The sequence below is a fragment of the Gymnogyps californianus genome, chromosome 1 (assembly GCF_018139145.2).
Source record: "Gymnogyps californianus isolate 813 chromosome 1, ASM1813914v2, whole genome shotgun sequence".
NCBI classification, from domain to species: Eukaryota; Metazoa; Chordata; class Aves; order Accipitriformes; family Cathartidae; genus Gymnogyps; species Gymnogyps californianus.
In genome coordinates, this window is record NC_059471.1 from 12,034,812 (window position 1) to 12,053,840 (window position 19,029).

At 51.6% G+C, this 19,029-nt stretch overlaps 1 protein-coding gene across 1 annotated transcript; it reads left to right on the forward strand.

Annotated features, from left to right (window-relative positions):
• The first annotated feature begins 694 nt into the window (after nt 1-694).
• Nucleotides 695-9,276, forward strand: ENDOD1 (endonuclease domain containing 1). Its single transcript, XM_050910298.1, has 2 exons — nt 695-1,003; nt 7,342-9,276. Exons 1-2 carry the CDS (start codon nt 710-712, stop codon nt 8,473-8,475), a joined length of 1,428 nt encoding a protein of 475 aa, XP_050766255.1. The 5' UTR covers nt 695-709; the 3' UTR covers nt 8,476-9,276.
• Nucleotides 9,277-19,029: the final 9,753 nt, after the last annotated feature.

Consider the following 19,029-nt stretch of genomic DNA (forward strand, 5'->3'; position numbering starts at 1 on the left):
ACAGGAGGGTTTCGGATGCCCGTTACAGCTCCCAGAGAGATGGGACGAGAATGCCTTTCCTAGGCACCTTAGCAGCACATGGCTGGCAGCAACAGTGGTGACAGACACCCCAAAAAGGGGCAAGGTGTGTTCCCAGCAATGCCAATATTCTGCCACCTCTCTTCTCCCTCTCCCTCTCCCTTAGGCAGGCTCATGGCTGGAGAGGGCAGCTAACACCTTCTTCGAGGTGGTGGATCTGACTCCACAGCATCCCCCTGGCAGCCCCAGGAAGATTTCTGGCTGCGTCAGCCAAAATTCCTGCCGGGGACTCTGCTGCAATGCAGCACACCACACCCCCGCCGGCGCTGAGCCCCAGCCTGGGCAGCTGGTGCTGCTCAGCTCTAGCCCCGCACTGCCATAGGCTTCCCTCCTCCTCTTCCCAACAAGCCCTGATGTTTTCAGGTTGCTTGGCATTATCTCCTGCGGGCAGTTGGTGTCCGCAGCGTGTGTCAGCGCAGCCTGGCGCACGTTCAGTTTCACAACGTGCTGCCTGCAGAAAGCGCTGGCTCCCCGAAGGGATCGGCTGTGGTTTCGTATTTCATTTCCCTCGCACGCTACACCCGAATTCCAGACGCTTTCTGGCTTCGCTGCTGCATGGACTCAGAGCACAGGTCCTTTGCCGTACCCAGCGGAGGCAGACGGGGCTTCCCTCAGCTCCAGGGAGTGGACCATGAAGACGTCAATTGTATTTTTGCTTTGCATCTCAGTTTTCCCAGGCTTTTCCCAGGGCAGAGTTGTTGGAGAGGATGAAACTGGTTTTGCTGAGTGTAACGTGTTCTTCCCTGGACAAGTCCCACCCGAAGGATTTACGGAGCCGTTCCACGTGAAAATCTGTCAGCAGTACAACAAAGAGCCACGCTTTGCAACCCTCTACAGTACTAAGGACAAAATCCCTCTTTATTCAGCTTTTAAGTATACAAAGCCAGCCCAAAACAAGGAGGAGAACTGGCTGGTCGAACCGCAGGTAGGTCAGCTTTTCCTTCGCTGTAAAGCAAATATTCCTGGAGAACGTTTCCTCTGGGGTGAAGCTGGAGCTAGGATTTTGCAAAGGAGGCAGGAGCTCTGTTTGTTGAACTTCTTTCCATATTAATTTAACACAAGTAGAACTTATTTTTGTGCTTGGAACTGAGCAAACAAATAGTTCCTTGTCCCACGGGGCTTATAATGAAAGCTGGGAGGCTGCTGTGTGCAATGTGCAATGCCAGGGGAGAGGAAAGTCATCTTTGGCACCAGCTGATGTGTCTGTCCTGCCTAGCCAGCTATCATGGGCAGGGAGCACTGCCGGTGGGTAGCAGGGTTAAACATCACATTGTCAAGCTGAAGTTTGTTCTGTTGCCAGTGTGATCACAGTGTTGATAAGAGTCCTTCAGCTTTGCTGCACAGGGATAAAACATCCATTTGCAGTTCATCACGTTGATGCCACAGCTTTTTGTTGTGTCCTTGTGTTGCAGACTCCGGGTAGGGAAATGAGTTGCCGTGTCCTGGAGCGTGCAGGCTTCAGTCAGGTCAGAGGTGTGCAGTAGAAAATGAATTTCGCCAGAGCCTCAGTGGTTTTTGTTTCCCCTGACACTTAGCATGTTTAAGCAAGTCCTTCAGGCTGTTAAATTTAAAGGAAATCCTTAAAAAATTGCTGGTGCTCTAAGAGAACAAGTATGCTTTACCTCTCTTTCTTTTTGCCATGTTTCAGGTTTTTCAGCAGTGATCATGGGGAATTTTGTAGCAAACATCAAGCTACCCCCATCTATTGAGCTCAGCAAAGATTGGCAGCATGCAAGGGTGCTTCGTCAGGGCAGGAATGGCTGCAGTATCAGAGCAGCATGTTGGGAGCAGGGCCCTTGGGTGCTGGACATAGCCAGAATCAAAGCTCACCCCTGTCTCAAGAGAGTGGCTGCCATGCTCGTTTTCATTGTGTGGGATGATGAGATACTAAGACCACGAGGTCACAGGCAGTGAAGACAGGAGATCCTACGTCCCTGTCTTCACCTTGGACTGTCTCCCTCCTCTCTGTGCAGGGTTTTGAGTTGCAGGAGTTCCCAAGGGCCTTTTGATCTGCTGTCCTTCCACTTCACAGATGGCTGTGGGAGGTGTCTGCTTGCCCTTTTAAAACAGAGGGAAGCTTTTTGCAGACTGCCATTACGGAGCTGAGGAAGGGTGATGAGTTTTTAAAGCACAAAGAGGACCTAGGCGAGTGAGCATCTGCTGTCAGTGCCATGGAAGCTGCAGAGATGAGATCCTTTCCCATTTGCCTCAGCTGCTGATGGCCCTTCGTCGCTTCTAGCCACCATATCTCCTCCTGCTCCTCATGATCTGACTCACCAGACCTGCCCAGGCAGGTTTGAAAGCTGTTCCTGCCATGGAGCAGCGGGCAGTCCCTCCACAGCAGCTTCGGTTCTCCAGCACGTCCCTCCATCTGGCTCCCCTGCCCTCCCCGCTCCATCTCTCTTCACGCCTCACCTTGTCATCGTCCCTGCCAGCCCTCCAGACCCCCAAACCTTGTGTCCCCTGCCTCCAAACGGTACCACAGCCCCAGAAATAATTGGCCAGGCGCTACCTTTAGTTGCCCTGGCTTCTCCAGAGCATCCCCATGGGTTACTGTGGGTCCATTCTTAGTTTACACTAATGGGTCCCCTTCACCCATTGCTGAAATGCGGATTTCTCAGAGGTGGGAGGTAGCAGCTCTGTGGTTCACTGGAGGAACCTCAGTCTGAGACAGAAAACCACTAGAAAAAAAAATTGTCTGAAGAATCTGTAAGGAGAAGAAATCAGGACTACAAAAAGTTCCTATAACTCAAGAAATAAGCAAGTACACCCCTCTCAGACACTGCCATGCCAGATCTGGGAGGAGAAAGTGGGGAAGAGATTTCACACCCACTATGTGTGTTCCTATTGTTACCGAAAATCGTAACCAGGAAGACTCTCCAAACCAAATGATAGTTTAGAAAGCCGACATATTGATTTATTGCAGCGCTGGGTGCATGGGGGATTCTTTCTCCTAACATGCACACTGAAGAACAAAAGCACACTCATTATATACATGAAAGAAACGAATATTCATATAATCTCCGAAAAGTGTCTACCTACTTAACGCATATGCTAATACGTTATGAAACTACCTTTATACAAGGGTCTGGCGGTTCTTTAGGAAAATCGTAACTCAGTCTGTTTTGTAACTCAGCAGAATCAGGGTGCACAACAGTATATCAATACTGATAGGGAGGAATATCATGCCCTTTTGGCACATATTATCCTTTGGTATGCAGGCTTACTTGTCCTTGGTTCACAGACTTACTTATCTTCGATATGTAGGCCTACTTGTCCTTGGTACACAGGTTTGCTCATCTCTGGTATGCAGGCCTACTTGTCCTTGGTACGCGGACTTGCTCATCTCTGGTATGCAAGCCTGCTCGCTCTATCTGTACAAAGTTTACACAAAGGGGCCTGCTCTTCATCGAATTGTCTAAGTCTTTTGGTAACACTATCAAGGCTAGGTCAGATGGTTAGGAAAGGTCAGGCGGCCGCTGAAGGGAACCCTTAGCAACACCTGCTCTGCCGCATAGCCCCATGAGGTTATATTGCCTATTTTCTGGATAGTTTCTTTGCCAAGACAGGGATAGCCGGGTATGAGCAGGCTCAGCTGCACAGTGGCATGTGCTTACACCTGTGTGCATGCACATGGAGATGCAGAGAGACAGCAAGCAGAAAGAAATCACTATGAAAACGCTCTCTGCAGTCTGGTGAGGGCCTCAGGGTTGTCACATGCTTTTTTTTGGGTAATGATGTAAGTGGTGAGGGCATCGTCTCACTCCCTGCATGCCTACCTCCTCAGGAATGTCTGCCTGAGAGAAAAATGCCAAAAGCAGCACAGAGGCAGTAATTGGGTGAGAAGTGCGAGGAATGTCAGTGCCACCCACTGGTGATTGGCAGCTGGAAGCAGCAAATTAATTCAGCAATTAGTGAAAAATTAGAGAGCAGGCAGGGTAGGCTGATGAGCAGGGTACTGGTGGGACTCCCCCAGGCTTGGGTCTGAAAATCTGCTCTGCCACAGATTTCCTAGAGGTTAAGAGCAAGTCACTTAGGTGGCTTTCAGCTCATCTCATTTTGATTGTCTGAAAACCTATGTTTTTGACTCTTTCTATAGCTTAGAGAGAGACGGAAAACTCTGGAGTCACTTTTTCTGTCCTAACGTATGAGAGGCTGGATGAATCACCTTGTGTTTTCATTTGGTTGATGACTACCACCAGCCAGATGACCAAGGTGGGATTTGCATCACCCAGCTAGAGCTACCTCTGAGCTGCTCTTGCCACCTCTCTTGGTGGACAGTCAAGAGAAACAGGTACTTCTAGAGCCGCTCATGTGAATGTCCTACAACAGAAACCTTGGCGTAACATGCACTGTGCCTCCTCCCTGGGACCTGTACTAAGGGTAGATGAAGCATCTCCACTGCAATCAAAGGCATAAGTATGCCTGAGGAAATAGCAAGGGGAGTAGGATGCTGAAGTTCTCCTGGAATGGTGGGGTGGGGAAGGTGGGAGGTAACAGTGTCCTACACTGTTAAATGACCAAACTTGATGGAAGCTGCCTGCTTTAATAGCTGTGTGTTACCGTACTTTTAATACCCCTCTGCCTCTGCCCTGTCTGTGAAATTGCAACCCCCACTTTATGAAACACATCAATATTGTTAGGTGCTCACATCCATACGGGTGTTCAGATGCATAATTTATTTTTAAATCCCTATCCTATGAATGAGGTGTTTACCTGTCTGCTTGGATCTTGCCCTTAGCTATTTCAGGTTATTTGGACAGGTGGCTTGATGGCTGACTCCATGCATGCAGATATGCTTTGGTGGTGACACAAACCAAAAGCTTTTTGAAGCAGTGAGGAAAGGTATCTTGCAATGCAGATTAGATACAGTGCTGGAGGCAGCTTGCCTTTGGGGCTGAGCTGGAGGAGGCATGAAAACCTCAGTTACATGAGTTATTACAAACCATAATAAGAATTATTATAAGCATAACTCAGTGATGTCAGAGACTTACGCATGAACAGCACACGCCCGCATTTTTGTCATGTTCTTTTTTAATTGCACCTAAACAATCCCAATAGTATGTGCAAAAGCCTGCAGCTGAACAGGTAACCGGAGACATATTTTCTTGATAGGCACCTCAAGGTTTGCATGCATCAGCTCATAAGCAGAGAAAATTAAGTTTATACCGTCTGCTTCATGTAGACTGGGAATCTCTGCCAGGAGGCAGAGCTGACCTGTCTTGGGTCTATGCGTCCTTGTGGTACGGCAGCACTGCCATGGGAGCGAGAGGGGATGAGTGTCTCTGCAAGGGTGTCAGGCTCAAAAGGGCCATAGCATGGAGGGCAGTTCCCAGGCACAGCCTTGGACCTGTGCCCGCTCCCCCCTCACCTGTACTGTGGGATTAAACAGATCAGGGGCATTCCTTGTCCCATGGCACAACACCGTCATCTCATCAGAACAGGGAGAATGAGTTGGGGGGACAGGAAGGGACAGTGACTTTGTGGAAAGCAAAATGTCTGGCCTCATCAGCCAGCTGCAGCTCATGAGTTTGAGGTGTCTGAGCAAGAGGAGCAGAATAAGGCAGAAGCAGTGCAGGATAAGTCTTTTTTAAGTGGTGTATTTAGAAAAAGCTACGACTTGTGCATCAGCACACAGGACTCGCTGTGATCCTTCCAATCCTGAAGCAATAAGCATCAGATGCTTCAGAACAAGTGCAAGAAACCTCCTTAGCAGGAGATGGGGGTAATGCAGCCCTCTGCAGTGGCCAGTGTGGGCACTGTGACCAGCCTTGGTGCAGAGGGAGCCCTGAACCTGGACCACAGGGGCTTGGCTGATGCAGGAGGCCAGCCAGAGCTCAGTTCCTATGGTGAGGGTGATGGATAGCTGCTGACACTCACTGGTGCTGGCCCTTCCACCCTGACTCTCAGCATAGTCTGGCGCAGAGCTGTGAGGAGGTGATGCAGCACTAAGAGGATGCAAACTCTGGGTAAGGTTGCAAGGACGTAGTTGGACATCTGTCCAAGTGCATTGCAGGATGGCTGAGGGATGAGGAAGGATGACTGGGGAGTGATTCAAGGTAGACTATGAACTGTCTGCCATAGAGGTCTCCAAAGTACATATTATATAGTGCAGTAAACAGTCTATAAGCCAGGAGCAAAGACAGCAGGTTTAATTGGGCCAGCACAGTGCTGGGAGCTGAGGGCTACAGCCTCTGAAACAGAGACTACAGGAGGCAGCGACTGCCAGAGACCGTCTGCCACCCCCGAGCTTCTACCAACACGCTCACCCCCTAATTCGGGGAAGAAAATGACAATCTGGCACACCCCCCCGGAGCAGCTGCAGGCAGTGTCAATAGGAGTGACTAAAGAGCAGACAGAGCTGCGGCCACCCGAGAAAGATGTGAGCACGCCCTGGCGTTTAGTGCTCCTGCTCCCACTGCTCGTTACCTCCCCGTGCATGGCTCTGTGCATGACTCCAGGATGAATTCCCACTGCAGCAATTGCTACCTCTGGCTCCGCAGCATGGGAATGGCAGACACAAGCAGGTAGCAGATTCCATCGAGGACCTGCAGTGATAGCATCCTCACCCATGTTATGGCAGGAGCTGAGTGGTCTTTAAGGATGAGGTTCAGACTGTTAATGGCATGAGGTTCAGACTACTAATGACAAGCCCTGAGAGAGCCCTAGGAGCTCACTGCCATGTCTGTGTTCAGGGCAGGGAAGTTCAGGTCACCTGCCATGGTGCCTGGCTTCATTCTGGCTTCTTACACAATCAGTGGTGAGAGGTAAATGCCTTCTCTAGGTGTCTTATATACCATGGGTTTTTTTCTTCATGGCTTGGATTTGATAGTTCAGAGGGACTGAAGGTGCCATGGTAGGTGCTTAAATGAACTGGAGGTACCACCACCGTAGGAGGTGAGAACATGGCCCTAAATCAAGCCATCTATTGGTCTTAAAAATCTCCTCCAGAAAAAAAAGCACAAGTTAGAGGCTTGGGGCAGGGTGGCTGGTGAGATTCTGGAGGCTGTGTTGTGCTGCGGACCAGACTAGAGAGCTGCAAGCATCCCTTGCAGCCTAAACCAATGTGTTTGGCAGGGCAGCTAAGTAGAGCATACACTCTTCTGAAGCGCTGCAAGAAGAATAAGGAGGGAGCGCAGGATATGGTCTGAGGCACAGCGTGTAGCAGCAGTCATAATGGAAAATATACTTCAAGGCCCATTTTACACGTTGCTTTCTAGGAAGGCAAATTGCATCCAGTAACTCTTCTCTCTACTATTTCAGATAGACGATCCAGAAAATGACCTGCATGAGATGGTGCATGAAGCTGATATCATTGGCACTGTGGCCAACCTTGGTGCAAATCAAGCCCTGACCTCAGACTACGTGGGCTCTGGTTATGGGAGAGGGCTGCTCAATCCCAGCTTGCTCAATGAGGAGGATTTCCAGATGGCCACTTACACGCTCACAAATGCCGTCCCTCTGAACCCGTCTCTGAGCAAAAGCTGGCACAGAGACATTGAGAGGGTAGTGGAGGAAGCTCTGGTCCCTCACTGCTCCAAGAAGGATCATCTGTATCTCCTTGCAGGTGCAATTCCTTCCAGCGTCCGAGTTAAAGGCAAGGTGTCAGTGCCAGACACCCTCTGGCTGGCAGCCTGCTGTGATGCTCCGGAGGGATGGTCCCTGGGACTAGTGAAAAAAATGAATGATGAAAACAGCTTGGCAGACCTCACGGTGGGAGAGCTGGAGAAGCAGCTTCTAGCAGGAGTTCACTTGTTCAAGGGCAGCTGTGGGGAAGACAACCAAAGCCAGGACAAAACAGAAGCAATACTGCAAGCTGTCAGTCAGATCCGCTCTGGAGAGCAAGTAGGAACAAGTGACAACCAGATGGCCAAAGACAGTGGCTTGGTGAGAAGAGTGGCTGGCATCATTGCTACTCCTTTCATCAAACTTCTGGAACTCCTCATCTACGTGTTTGTGGAGCTGGTGAAATTTGTGTTTTATTTTCTGTGGCTTGTTATCAAGCGAGTTGGTAGTACAGTTCTGGATGGAGTCTACAGCCTGTGGAACGGGGTGGTGTCCTACCTTAAAGCCATCAGCATGGTGCTCATCAGCATCCCCTATGATGTGGGGAGGGTCATCATCAACATCTTCCTGGGCTTCCTGCAAATTGTCCAAGATGTGGCGTCCCTCACCTACAGGATCCTGCGCATCCCCGTGGGGTTTGTCCTTCACCTCGCTGCTTTCCCTTACCACTCTATCTGTGCCATTCCCTCTGTCCTCAAAGACATGGCCACCGGGATCGGGGGCACCTTCTCGCTTGTCATTGATGCCACAGCCGCACTTCTGCATGGCTTTTATTACCTGGCGGGTCACATAGTCAAACGATTTGTCCCTAAAGGCTCCTCTGATGACTGACAGGGATGGGAACCAAGGCTGCAAAGACACGGAGTGAAGGAGGAGTGGCGCAATGCTTTAAGATATGTGGCCAAACGCTGTCAATTTTTTGCTGGTATTTATTGTAGTGACATTAATAATAATGAACTGACTGGGGAGTAAAAGGGAGGGCTGAGGTAACGTCACTGGGGGCCACCATCATTGTAACTCAAGTTCTGTCTGTTGTAAAGTGTTCGGGTTTTATTGGTGCAGGCCACTAAGTTTGTGTGATTTGCGGATGTCAAGATGCTTCCTCTGGGAGATGCATGCTAAATGTGGTACGAGGTTATTTCTTTCCAGCTATGATAACACTGAGACCTACGTGCTGACAGTGAGCTCTGCAGAAGCCCATCCCTGCCACGGAGGTGGTGGTGGTCAGTGGAGGATTTTAGTTATGGAGGATTTTCTGGGACCTGGAGAAAGGAGAAGGAGGCGAGGGTGCAAGGATTTGGGGCTGGGAAACAGCAGGGAGCAGGGCAGGATAGGGGCAAGGTCCTGCTGTTGGTTGCACTGCTCATTGCACCAAGGTCCCACTGGTGGAGGGAATGCGACCGGGTGTATCTCGTAGTCCTCAGGCCTTTCCAGGCAGCTGAAATCACGTAGATCTTGCTGTGAGGAAAGACCCGCTGCCGGTTCTTTCATATGGTGGGAAAACATTTTCCCTTAGCCATACCAAGGTCATCTTCCCCCAACCCTTCCTTGCTCTCTGGTGACCACTGAAGGTCTAAGCCCTGAAGCTTCCAGATGTGGTGTTCCCTGAAGGTCTAAGCCCCTGAATGTCTCAGCACTGAAGCCCTTGAGCCTTCTCTGAAGCCCGGCAGCACCCGGGAGTCATGCTTTTGGCTTTGAATCAGCTGCCAGCTTGCCCTGCCTCCCTTGAGAGCTGACAGCTCCTCAAACATGCAGAGGTATTTATGTGCCTGAGGTCTCTGCGAGATGATGCCCAGGCTGGCGACGGGTAACACCACAGCCGTCCTTCTGAGGCCTGTTTTGAAAGCACACCTCGCGGGGGAAAAATGATCCTCCTGGGTTTCCCTCTAGGGCAAAAGAAAAGCAGCTCTGCCCTTCCCACCAGTCCGGGTTGGCGGCAGGGACATCCTTATAGAAAGGAGACGTGGGAGAGGAGATGCATGGGAAGCACGGGGGGGGTTTGCTGCTTTTGCACGGGGTGATCTGGTGTTTTCATAGCCCCTACCCAGAGGCAGTGTTGGAGCGGGGCAGGAGCCAGCCCTGGGCAGGGCAGGTGGGTCCCCTCAGTGCTGTGCTGGGAGTGAAGCTGGCCTGAGGGACATCAAGGAAGGTAGTCCTGCAATCGGGAGAGAAAAGGCAGAGGGAATAGGATACTCGTGGTGAGTTACTTGCACTTGGAGGTCCTGGCAGCACTCCTGGAAGAGGCCTCTGCCACCCATGAGAGGAAGAGAGGTCCATGTGGCTGTCGCAGCTGCAGGAACCAGTATGGCCAAGCTCAACCTGAGCCCTAACAGCAAAGCCTTTTGCTGGGCATTTCCCCTCCTTAGCCAATTTTGGAAACTTGGAGGAGGGAAAAAGCGGTTGTGTTGCCTCTGTCTCCTGTGGGGACTATGGACTGTCAGGTGGGAGGAGAGGCAGGAGGGGGATCTGGGGTGCAGCACTCATTTTGCTGTGTAAATACCTACCTGGTGAGCCCATGCACAAGCAGACACGTTTATGTTGGAGGGGAACCCAACCCCTCTTCTGCACCACTCGTCCTCTCTGCTCACTCTTCATCCCTTCTCCCTGCTAGTGTGAGCCAGGAACCCCACATCTGGGACACTGGAGCTGGGGCGCACACGGGGGCTTTGCAGGGGACCGTCAGGGGTTTGCAGCCGGATGAGGGGCACAGGGACACCCACCGCTGCTGGAGGAGGGCACAGGGGTGCTGCCCTTCCCCGGGGCTTGGTTCAACGAGGGGCTTTGGATCTCTTGGTGCAGCTGCCTGCAGGAGGGAGGCTCTCGGTCTCGGCAGCATTTGCTCTGGCTGGACTCCAAGAGGCACTTGGGAGGCCTACGTACACGGATCCTTCCCTTCACCCCCACCTCTGTCCCTCCCCCCAGCGCCAGGTTGGTTGTGGACCCCTGATCTGCCATAGCATCCCATAGGGTGTCCCAGGGGTCAGCAAGCTGGTGCTGCCGTCCCCACGGGGGACCCAGCAGTGCTGTGTTGGTGGTGGTGGCCAGTCCTGGGTTGAAGAAAGCCCAGTTACTCAACATGGCAGCTTTGCCTCTCTGCCTCACGCTGCCTGTGGCAAGGCTGAGCTGGGGGCGGACGGATTCAGAGGGTAAAGGAGATTCGGCTGGTTCGTGGCAGCGACAGAAGGTTGTTTCCTTAGCTCAGGGGCTGCATTCAATGCAACCAGCTGTGCGTGCATGTCCTGGACCGGCACACCCTGACCAGGTGGCACCCCGTTTGGCAATGATGCTAACGGCATCATTGGGGATGCCAACGATGGGGATGAAGTGGGGAGGCAGTGGGATGAGTGGGGAGAGAGGATGATTCCTTGTCTCACCCTTTGCGGGCCACGGCTCATTTGTGGAGAAAGAAGGGCCGCCCACAAGCAGCGCTGGCTCTGTTCAAAAGGAAAGGCAGCTTTCGTGTGCCAATATGGGTATAGTTGGGTGAAGTCAGCTGTGTTTTACAAGTCCCTCCTTCGCCTTGGAGCTGTTGGTTCGGTGATTTCAGGTGCAAGGGGCAAGGTCGAGGTCGCTGCTCCCAGCAGGCAGACAGCAGCCTGCGGATGCTCTCCAAACCAAACTTTGCATCTCTGCCTACTCGAACATGCCTTCCTTGCTGCAGAGCCAGAGGTGGAGCTGGTTTCCCGCTCCTTCATGAGACCCTGTCCCAACCCCAGCATTCCTCTCGGGCTATGTGGCAGGAAAGCAGCCAGCTCAGGTCCCAGGAGATGCCAGGGTGGGGTGACAGGGGCACCAGCCTGGTGGACCCAGGGTCCCCAGCAGCCTCTGAAGGCACATGTGGTGGCAGCAGCTCTCAAGTACAGCCCAAGCGTTGGGGAGGAGGTAGCTGCCCCCCACAGCTGCCTGTCTCGTGCCTTCTGCGTGGCCTTATCTCTGACCCATCTTAGCTGTGCAGCGCTGCGCAGAGGCCGGCGATGCACTTCTTGGGGGTCCTGCACCCCGAGCAGCTTCCCCACACCTTAACCCAGCTGCCCCCACATCCCAGCTCCACCAGCATCTCCAGTGCACTCCCCAGTCGCAGTGATGCGGGAGTTCATGTGCTGAGAGGCAGCGAAGCTGAGGCACCTCGGGAGGTCTGTGTTGCCACCTCTCCATCACCATCGCTACCCAGCCTAGCTCGGGACAGGCCAGCAGGTCTTCGTGCTGCAACTGTGTCTTCTGACGGCAGGGGGGCAGTCCTTGAAATCTAAGGGGCTGCAGCACTGTAGGATTTGGGCAGATGTGGAACAGTATTATTAAAATTGTCTTAACATGCTCAGATTTCAAACACTAAGAACTGCAACTGGCACGGGGCATTTTTCTTCTGTGCTGCGTGTCTGAGCAGGTGATGGGAAATCTGCCTCGAACGCTGCGCAATTACCACAGAACAAGCAACATCCTGCTACAAACTAACGATTGTTTGAGATTATTCTTATCTGGGCATGATTTATGGTTTCTGAGCTTTACTCTATCCTTGGAAACATACAGCTTCAACAAAATAAAAGTTACTTTTCCAAAGAGGGGCTGGTATCACGTTTCTGTCACAGTTGCAAAGGAGATAATGCAACCTGGGGTGCCCTGACTAATCAAGAAAGCACCAGCAGCACAGTTGTTCTTTGTTACGGCTTGGCATCTGATATTAATGGCTCTTTTGTGCTTTTAAAACACCTTTCCTCTCTCTAAGCACTTTAAAAGAGTCAATTCATTAAGCTGCAGAATATGCAGGTAAAAGCTGAGGGGTTGCAGACTGCGAATTTAGCTCTGTGTGTGCCAGAAGAGAGAGGGAGAGGGGATGTTTTATTCTTGTGAGATGCAGTGAGATGCACCTGGGGTGCAGCACGATGGGCGGTTTTGATACAGAAAAATCACATCACAGCAGGATGGTTCGTCGCAGCTGACAGGGAGAAACTTCTTGTGCGATGCTCTTCCCTTGACCGGTTTTATCACAACTTCTTTAGAAGGAGAAGCAGCACTCCCTAAAAGTGGTCATTTTCCTCCACTGACAGTATAGAGATCCTAGGATGAGTAAACCAGATGTTGGCACCTGCGTTTTGCAGGTACCTCTCTTTGGGCAGATGAACCCCTCCACCGGAGTCTGCGTTCCTCTCGGGTCTGCAGGAACTGGTGAGACACTGGCACAGGTTTCCCAGAGAAGTTATGGATGCCCCATCACTGGAAGTGGTCGAGGTCAGGTTGGACGGGGCTGTGAGCCACCTGATGTAGTGAAAGATGTCCCTGCCTCAACCAGATCACCCAATGCTTTGACACAGGGGTCTCTGTGCACCTCAGGGTGACCCTTGTCTCTGCCGTATTCACCCTGGGTCTGGGCACCGATAATGGCAGAGGGACTCAGCAGCCCCGGCAGCACGGACCCGCGGTCACAGCCCTGGGCTCAGGTCCCCTGGGTCACACCTCTGCTGCCATTGCACATTTCGGAGCTGCTCACCTCTGCAAGGAGTTCCATCACCAGCTCCGTACCTCCCTCCAGCCAGGGAGCTGCTCCAGTTCGGCAGGGAACTGAGCCACGCTTGTTCACAGGTTATCTCTCCAGTGTAGTCAGTGCCAGAAAATGGAAAAGGGATTGGAAAATAAATGCCAGTGTAACTCGTTTGGCCAGGAAGGGTTGCCTGGGAGCAAGGAGCATGAGGTGTGTCCAGGGTGTGCGTGTTAATGAGTCTGAGATCCTGCAGGTTTGGTAAGGGACGATTTCTCTTCGCTGCACGGTCTCCCAGGCTGTTGGACTTACTTCAGTTTGGGAATGGATCTCACACTGGGTAACATCTGCCTTTGATTTCCACAGAACTGGTGTTTCCAGCCAAGCAGAAAGGCCCTCAGACTTCCAGCGGTGTTAATGTTACAGCTGGTTGGAAAATCTCCAGGGAAATATATCCTGTCAGAATGGGGTGATTTATCAAACAGGGTTTTTTCATGGCAATTTGCCATTTTTAGTGGAAAAGATTTTTCAAGTCCAGGCTGGAACAAGGACCAGAATCATCCAAGAGCAGCCTAGGATCTGGATTAGATGTTTGGACGTGGACATTCAGCACCCACTCCTGCCTAAAGCCAGGCCTGGCACGTGAACGTGGCTGTCTCCATCTCAGAGGAGTGCCCTTACAGCCGTGGCCCATCTTAGTTTATGTCTCATTTTCTCCCATTTGTAAGGGTGAAAAAAACCTGTTTCCTTTCCAAAAATACTGAAATTGTGACCATTTCCCTGGGAGGTAGAAGCCATTTTCCACTGAGCCAGCAGCAAAGCTGAAGCAGTGGCTTCAAATTTCTCCGCAGTATCATCTTTATTAATAACTTGATGTTTTAAACTAATTTAACATGGTGGAGAATGGACATTTGGAGCAGATGTCACTGCATGTTTACTGCTGTGATATTGCGGATTTTGCTGAACCTCCCAGTGTCAGCAGCCTGTTATCAACATCATTCTGACACTAAATCCAAAACCCAGCACTGTACCAGCTACTAAGAAGAGAGTTAACTCTGTCCTAGCCGAAACCAGGACAAGGTCCCTTCCAACCCAAACTATTCTATGATTCTATGAAACCAAGCGGCCGGTAGCTAAATAGTGAATATTAATGGCTGATAAGTGGTCTCTGGTTGGTCCTGACACCAACAAGCTGCTGAGATGAGTGGAGCAGCTCCAGAGGGATGATACTGACTCAGGGAGACATCGCTATCTGGATTTATGCCACCCAAGTGTGGGCATTTAAAATCTCTTCTCTGCAGGCACTGGACTCCCGCCATGCAGTATAAATATCTCACTAGGCTTTCACCTAGGGCCAATGAAGTTTAGTTGGGGTTGGTGGCTGGCGGGGCTTGTCCCACCCATTGACACCTTTGAGGTGTCCGTTGACGTGAGTCACCCAGAAGATTGCGCAGGTGGGATGATCTTTCCCACAGACCCTTGGAAGGCTCTTGGGTCACCAAGTCCTTCCATGTGGGTAGGAATGATACCAGGGGCTGATGCCTCCTAAGTGCTGCTGGAAATGACCCCCAGCGCTCGCAGCCACATTTGGGCGGTGGTAGGGATTTGTGTGTGGTCCCACTGCAACAGACGGGATTAACCACGGTGTACGCCTCAAACCCTACGAGTTGGCCTGACCTGTGTGGAGTGATCCCATCCCTCAAAGAACTTGGCCCACAATTTTATGAGTTCACGGAAAACATGCATATTTGTGGGGTGGCTGAGTGCACCCTTCACCCTCAGGCATGTGCAGGATGTAACTGTACACCTTTGCACTGTAGGTGATAGCCTGCACTGGAAAAAAACACTGCGCTCCGCAAAACTGAGATGAGTTATTTGATGTGGAGCAAAGGGGCTGCCTTCTCAAGGACCTGTGAGACCACGGAGCCCAGTAGCTGCCGAAGAGGTTTGAATGGTAACAATTAGTGTCCTGGTGTCAGTGAGGTGCAAATGATCTCTGATGCTCATCATCCCATCAGTAGACAGTTAAGGAGAAAGGGTGACAACTGAGTTGCCGGATGTCACCAAGGACTAGGGAAAAGGCGCTTGGGCTCCGGTGATGGAGGATAGTTTTTTCCATCCCCAGATCCTGTAATGCCTCAGATCATCCCCCAAGCCCAGAGGGAGGTTTGGTGGAGTGGGATGTATCTGGGAACCTGGTACCTGTCCTTTATTTCTCTCGGGAGCGTATTCAAAGTCTCACTCTTTCTCCATCACCCCTTCCCAGCTGTGAGCAGATGCAGGTGCTCAGCACCGAGCACATTCCCGCAATGTGCCCTGCCGGCACTGCTGGGACTCCTGGGAACACAGCCCCGAGGTTCTGGACCTCTGCGGTTGTGGGGATTTGCACTCAGGTCTACTAATTAGAGCTGGCAAGGATGTCTCCAGCTGAGCTGCTTCTGTTCCTGTTTTTTGCAAAAATTGCATTTTTCTTGTTTTGTTTTTCATTTTCAGCAGGAAAACTGAAAGAAGAAAACCTAGGCGTTAGCTTAAATCTAATAAAAAATGTTTTCAGCTGATCTTCTCAGGACCACTGTGCTGTATTGCAGATGTGAGCTGGAGTTTAATCTTCTGCGAGCTGAATGCTGCAACCCAACCGTGTTTCCCATGACGTGGAGGGTGGAGGCGGACCAGACTCCCCCAGGAGATGACTCAGGGCAGATGTCACCCTCTGGTGGAGGCTCTCCATCTCTCCACTGGTTGCAGAGGAAGCCGAGAGAGATTAGCTAGGTAATTTAGCAAGACAAATTAAAAGTCTGTATTCAGGCAGCATCATCTCCCCAGCCCAGCTCTTCTCCTCCTGGTGCTTTCCGTGCATCACGAGAGACAGCAGGCCAGGAGGACAGCGTGCGAGAGGCGGTCTGGGCTGAAGCTAAACCCCCTTCTGTGGGGTCGCACGCTGCAGCAGCAAGCTGCGGGGGAACTAATTCCCGGGCAAGTCAACACTGAATGTTGCAGGTCATGACTGCTGAAACACCTCGGGTTTGGCTGAAATCATGTTTTGTTGTATTGTCTGTATCCAGTTTTTGGCAACATTTTATTCCCTGGACGTGTTGATACTCCGAACACCAGCCTGAGGCAGGAGGAGAAGCAGGGCTTCCCTTCTGCAAAAGCACTTTCCTGCAGGTCGGAAACATTCAAGTTTTGCTCCAAGGGCCTGAAGAAAGCCCGAAGACAAAAAGCACATGCAGAGGATGCAGAGGGTAGGTTTTAATTTAGCAGGAAATACAAATCCAGTGATTACCGTCTTTTGTACATTGAAAAGCTTACAAAAAATTAATGATGATATTTACATGAGCTTATTAGCGTGATGAGTGACGTTATTTATAACATCTATAATTCTAGCTTGGATTTGTAGAGCCTCTGCTCTGCTGCCCCGGTGCCTCACCAGATTGCTCCGTCATGATCAAATTAAAAGTTATTGGGGGGAGTTTGCATGCTCCCATGTGGCCTATAGTTTGGGCTAATTTAGCGTGCAGTGTTGAAATCAAGTCATGTGCTGGTGGCTGCACTTCAGCAGCAATTAATGTAAACGCTTGGTAGAGAGGGTCCACTAGTTGCCCTATATGGGGGTCTGGGGCTGGTCACCATTTCTTCCCAGTGCCACGGCACGAGGAGCCTGAGGTGATGCTGGGAAGAGGCCAAGGAGACCCCAGTACAAGCTGAAATCCAGCCCTACAGATGTGGGCTTGCTCGAGGCATGAGTGGGCACCTGGTCTCCGCTTGCGGTGGCACACCGCTGCTGCCGGCCACCCTGCTGCTGCTCATGGCTTTTCGGCTCCGTCTGGGAGGCTGGGGGTGGCCGTGCTCCCAGCTGCTGCCGGTCATGGGGGGCACCAGGGGGTCTCCCCGTGCTCCGTGAGGCTGGGGAGGGACCGGGGCAGGAGCTCGGGGTCAGCCCAGCCGGGTCTCCCCAAGGACATGCTGCCCATGCAGGGCTGCCCACCCTTACCCCAGGCATGGCCCTTTCCCAGATCCTGGGGGGCATCCCACGGGGATCACCTATGGAGTGCTGGAAGATGTCCCGCGGCCACCCGGCGTGGGCACATTGGCATCCCTGTGACACGGTCCCTGGTCTGCCACTGCCCTTCGGTCTCTGGGTTTCTCCAGCCACGGGCTGCGTTTCAGGACAAGGGCGCCGGAGGCAGCGGGCATGCGGCTAGATGGCAGCAGAGCCGTAGCGGCCCGGGGAGGATGGTCAAGGCGAAGGTCTGGGGAATCACCTACACATACAAATGGTTTTGGCTTTGGCTTCCCTGGGGGGAACCGGCCAGAGAGGTGAGGATGGGGTGCAGGGCGAGCCCGGGGTCTCCGGGGAGCGGGGTTGTCCTCCACCTGCGCTGGGTCCCGTCTGAGCACTCACACCACACGCTGGGTGAAGGTCCAGGGATCAAAATCAGGGCTGGGCTCGCTTGAGGAGGGCACTGTCCTGCCCTGCTGCTCACCCATTCTGTGGGACCTTTAGGAAGTAAAGCAAGAACTCCACAGCAGCTCTTGGCTTTGAGGAATATTTCAAGTTTTTTATCTTTTTCACGATGGTGCTGGCGACACGGTCGCCCCCCCTCCAGTCCAGAGCTGCACTGGCACCTGGAGGTGACAGCCGCAGTGCCCGTGAGGGGACGGGAAGCTCTGCCTGGACCCAGGATGACAGATATTTTCAGTATTTTGAAACTCCCACTGCAAGCAAATAAATAAGCACTTTATATATTTACAGATCTACTTTTTTTTATTGTGATAAATGTATTTTTCAGCACAGGATGAAACCGGACCAGCCGAAGATGCCAGTAGGTAATGGCTGTGCTGTGACAGCCCTCGGTCACAGCCCTCCTCGGGGCACACACTACCTCTAACACAACTGGAAATGGGCTTTTAGGGTTTTTTGGGGAGTTATTTCCATTGCAGGGCGAGGCGAGGACAAGCCAGCTGAGCATCCAGCAGCTGGAGGATAAGATACACCCAGAACACGCCAGGTCCGCAGCTTGTGTTAACTCGTTTTGTCTCTTTGGAGGGAAACTGAGCCCCTCTCCCAGGACAGACCTCCTTGGTGATCCCTCAGCACTATGCCACCCTTCCCTGGGGGCTGGATCGGGCAGATGGCAGGACTGCGGGGGCTTGGGGACAATTCGGCTGCTAGATAAGCTTGGCACTGCCCCGAGCCAGCACCCTTGGCACACATTTCCTCTCTCCTTTGCATTTCCTTCATGGTTTTGTGGCTCTCACCCACTTCTGCTCTGGGGCTTGCTCAGGGCTCCCTGGAAGAGGGAGCAGCTCCTGGTGCACCCACTGCCCATGGCTTTCACGAAACGAATTTCTAAGGGGAAGGTGCCTAGCCCTGTATCAACAGTGAACATCACGGTGCTCATTGCCCCATCCCTCATCACTGACAACTGCCTGTTTAAAAGACATCGCCTTCGGCAAGCACTATATTCAGGACCTATGTTCACACAGATTAAATAACAGATTACCTATATCTATCTATGCATAGATTAAATAATCTATATATTAAATAATACACAGATTAAAAAACAGGGCAAGGGCATGGAGGGGAAGGACACTTCCAGGACTGGATCTCATCCCAAAACACAGGATGCTCTGCTCCAGAGACGTGTTCCCCAGCACGTGGCAAATGATGGCTCGAACAGGAGACAGGTTTTATCCATTTTATTTAACCAATGAAATTCCTACTGATAACAATGAAAGTAATTTCAGCAAGTATAAATGCGATACAGTTTTAAACAAACCCCATTGTTCCGTACCTATAAATAGATTTTTCAAAACCTCATAAAAAGTGCAGATTTATGAATTGCTGTTAAAATGTTAATACATGATTCCTTTGTTTAAAAATGCATTTTTGTCTCTTAACTCACAAAAAA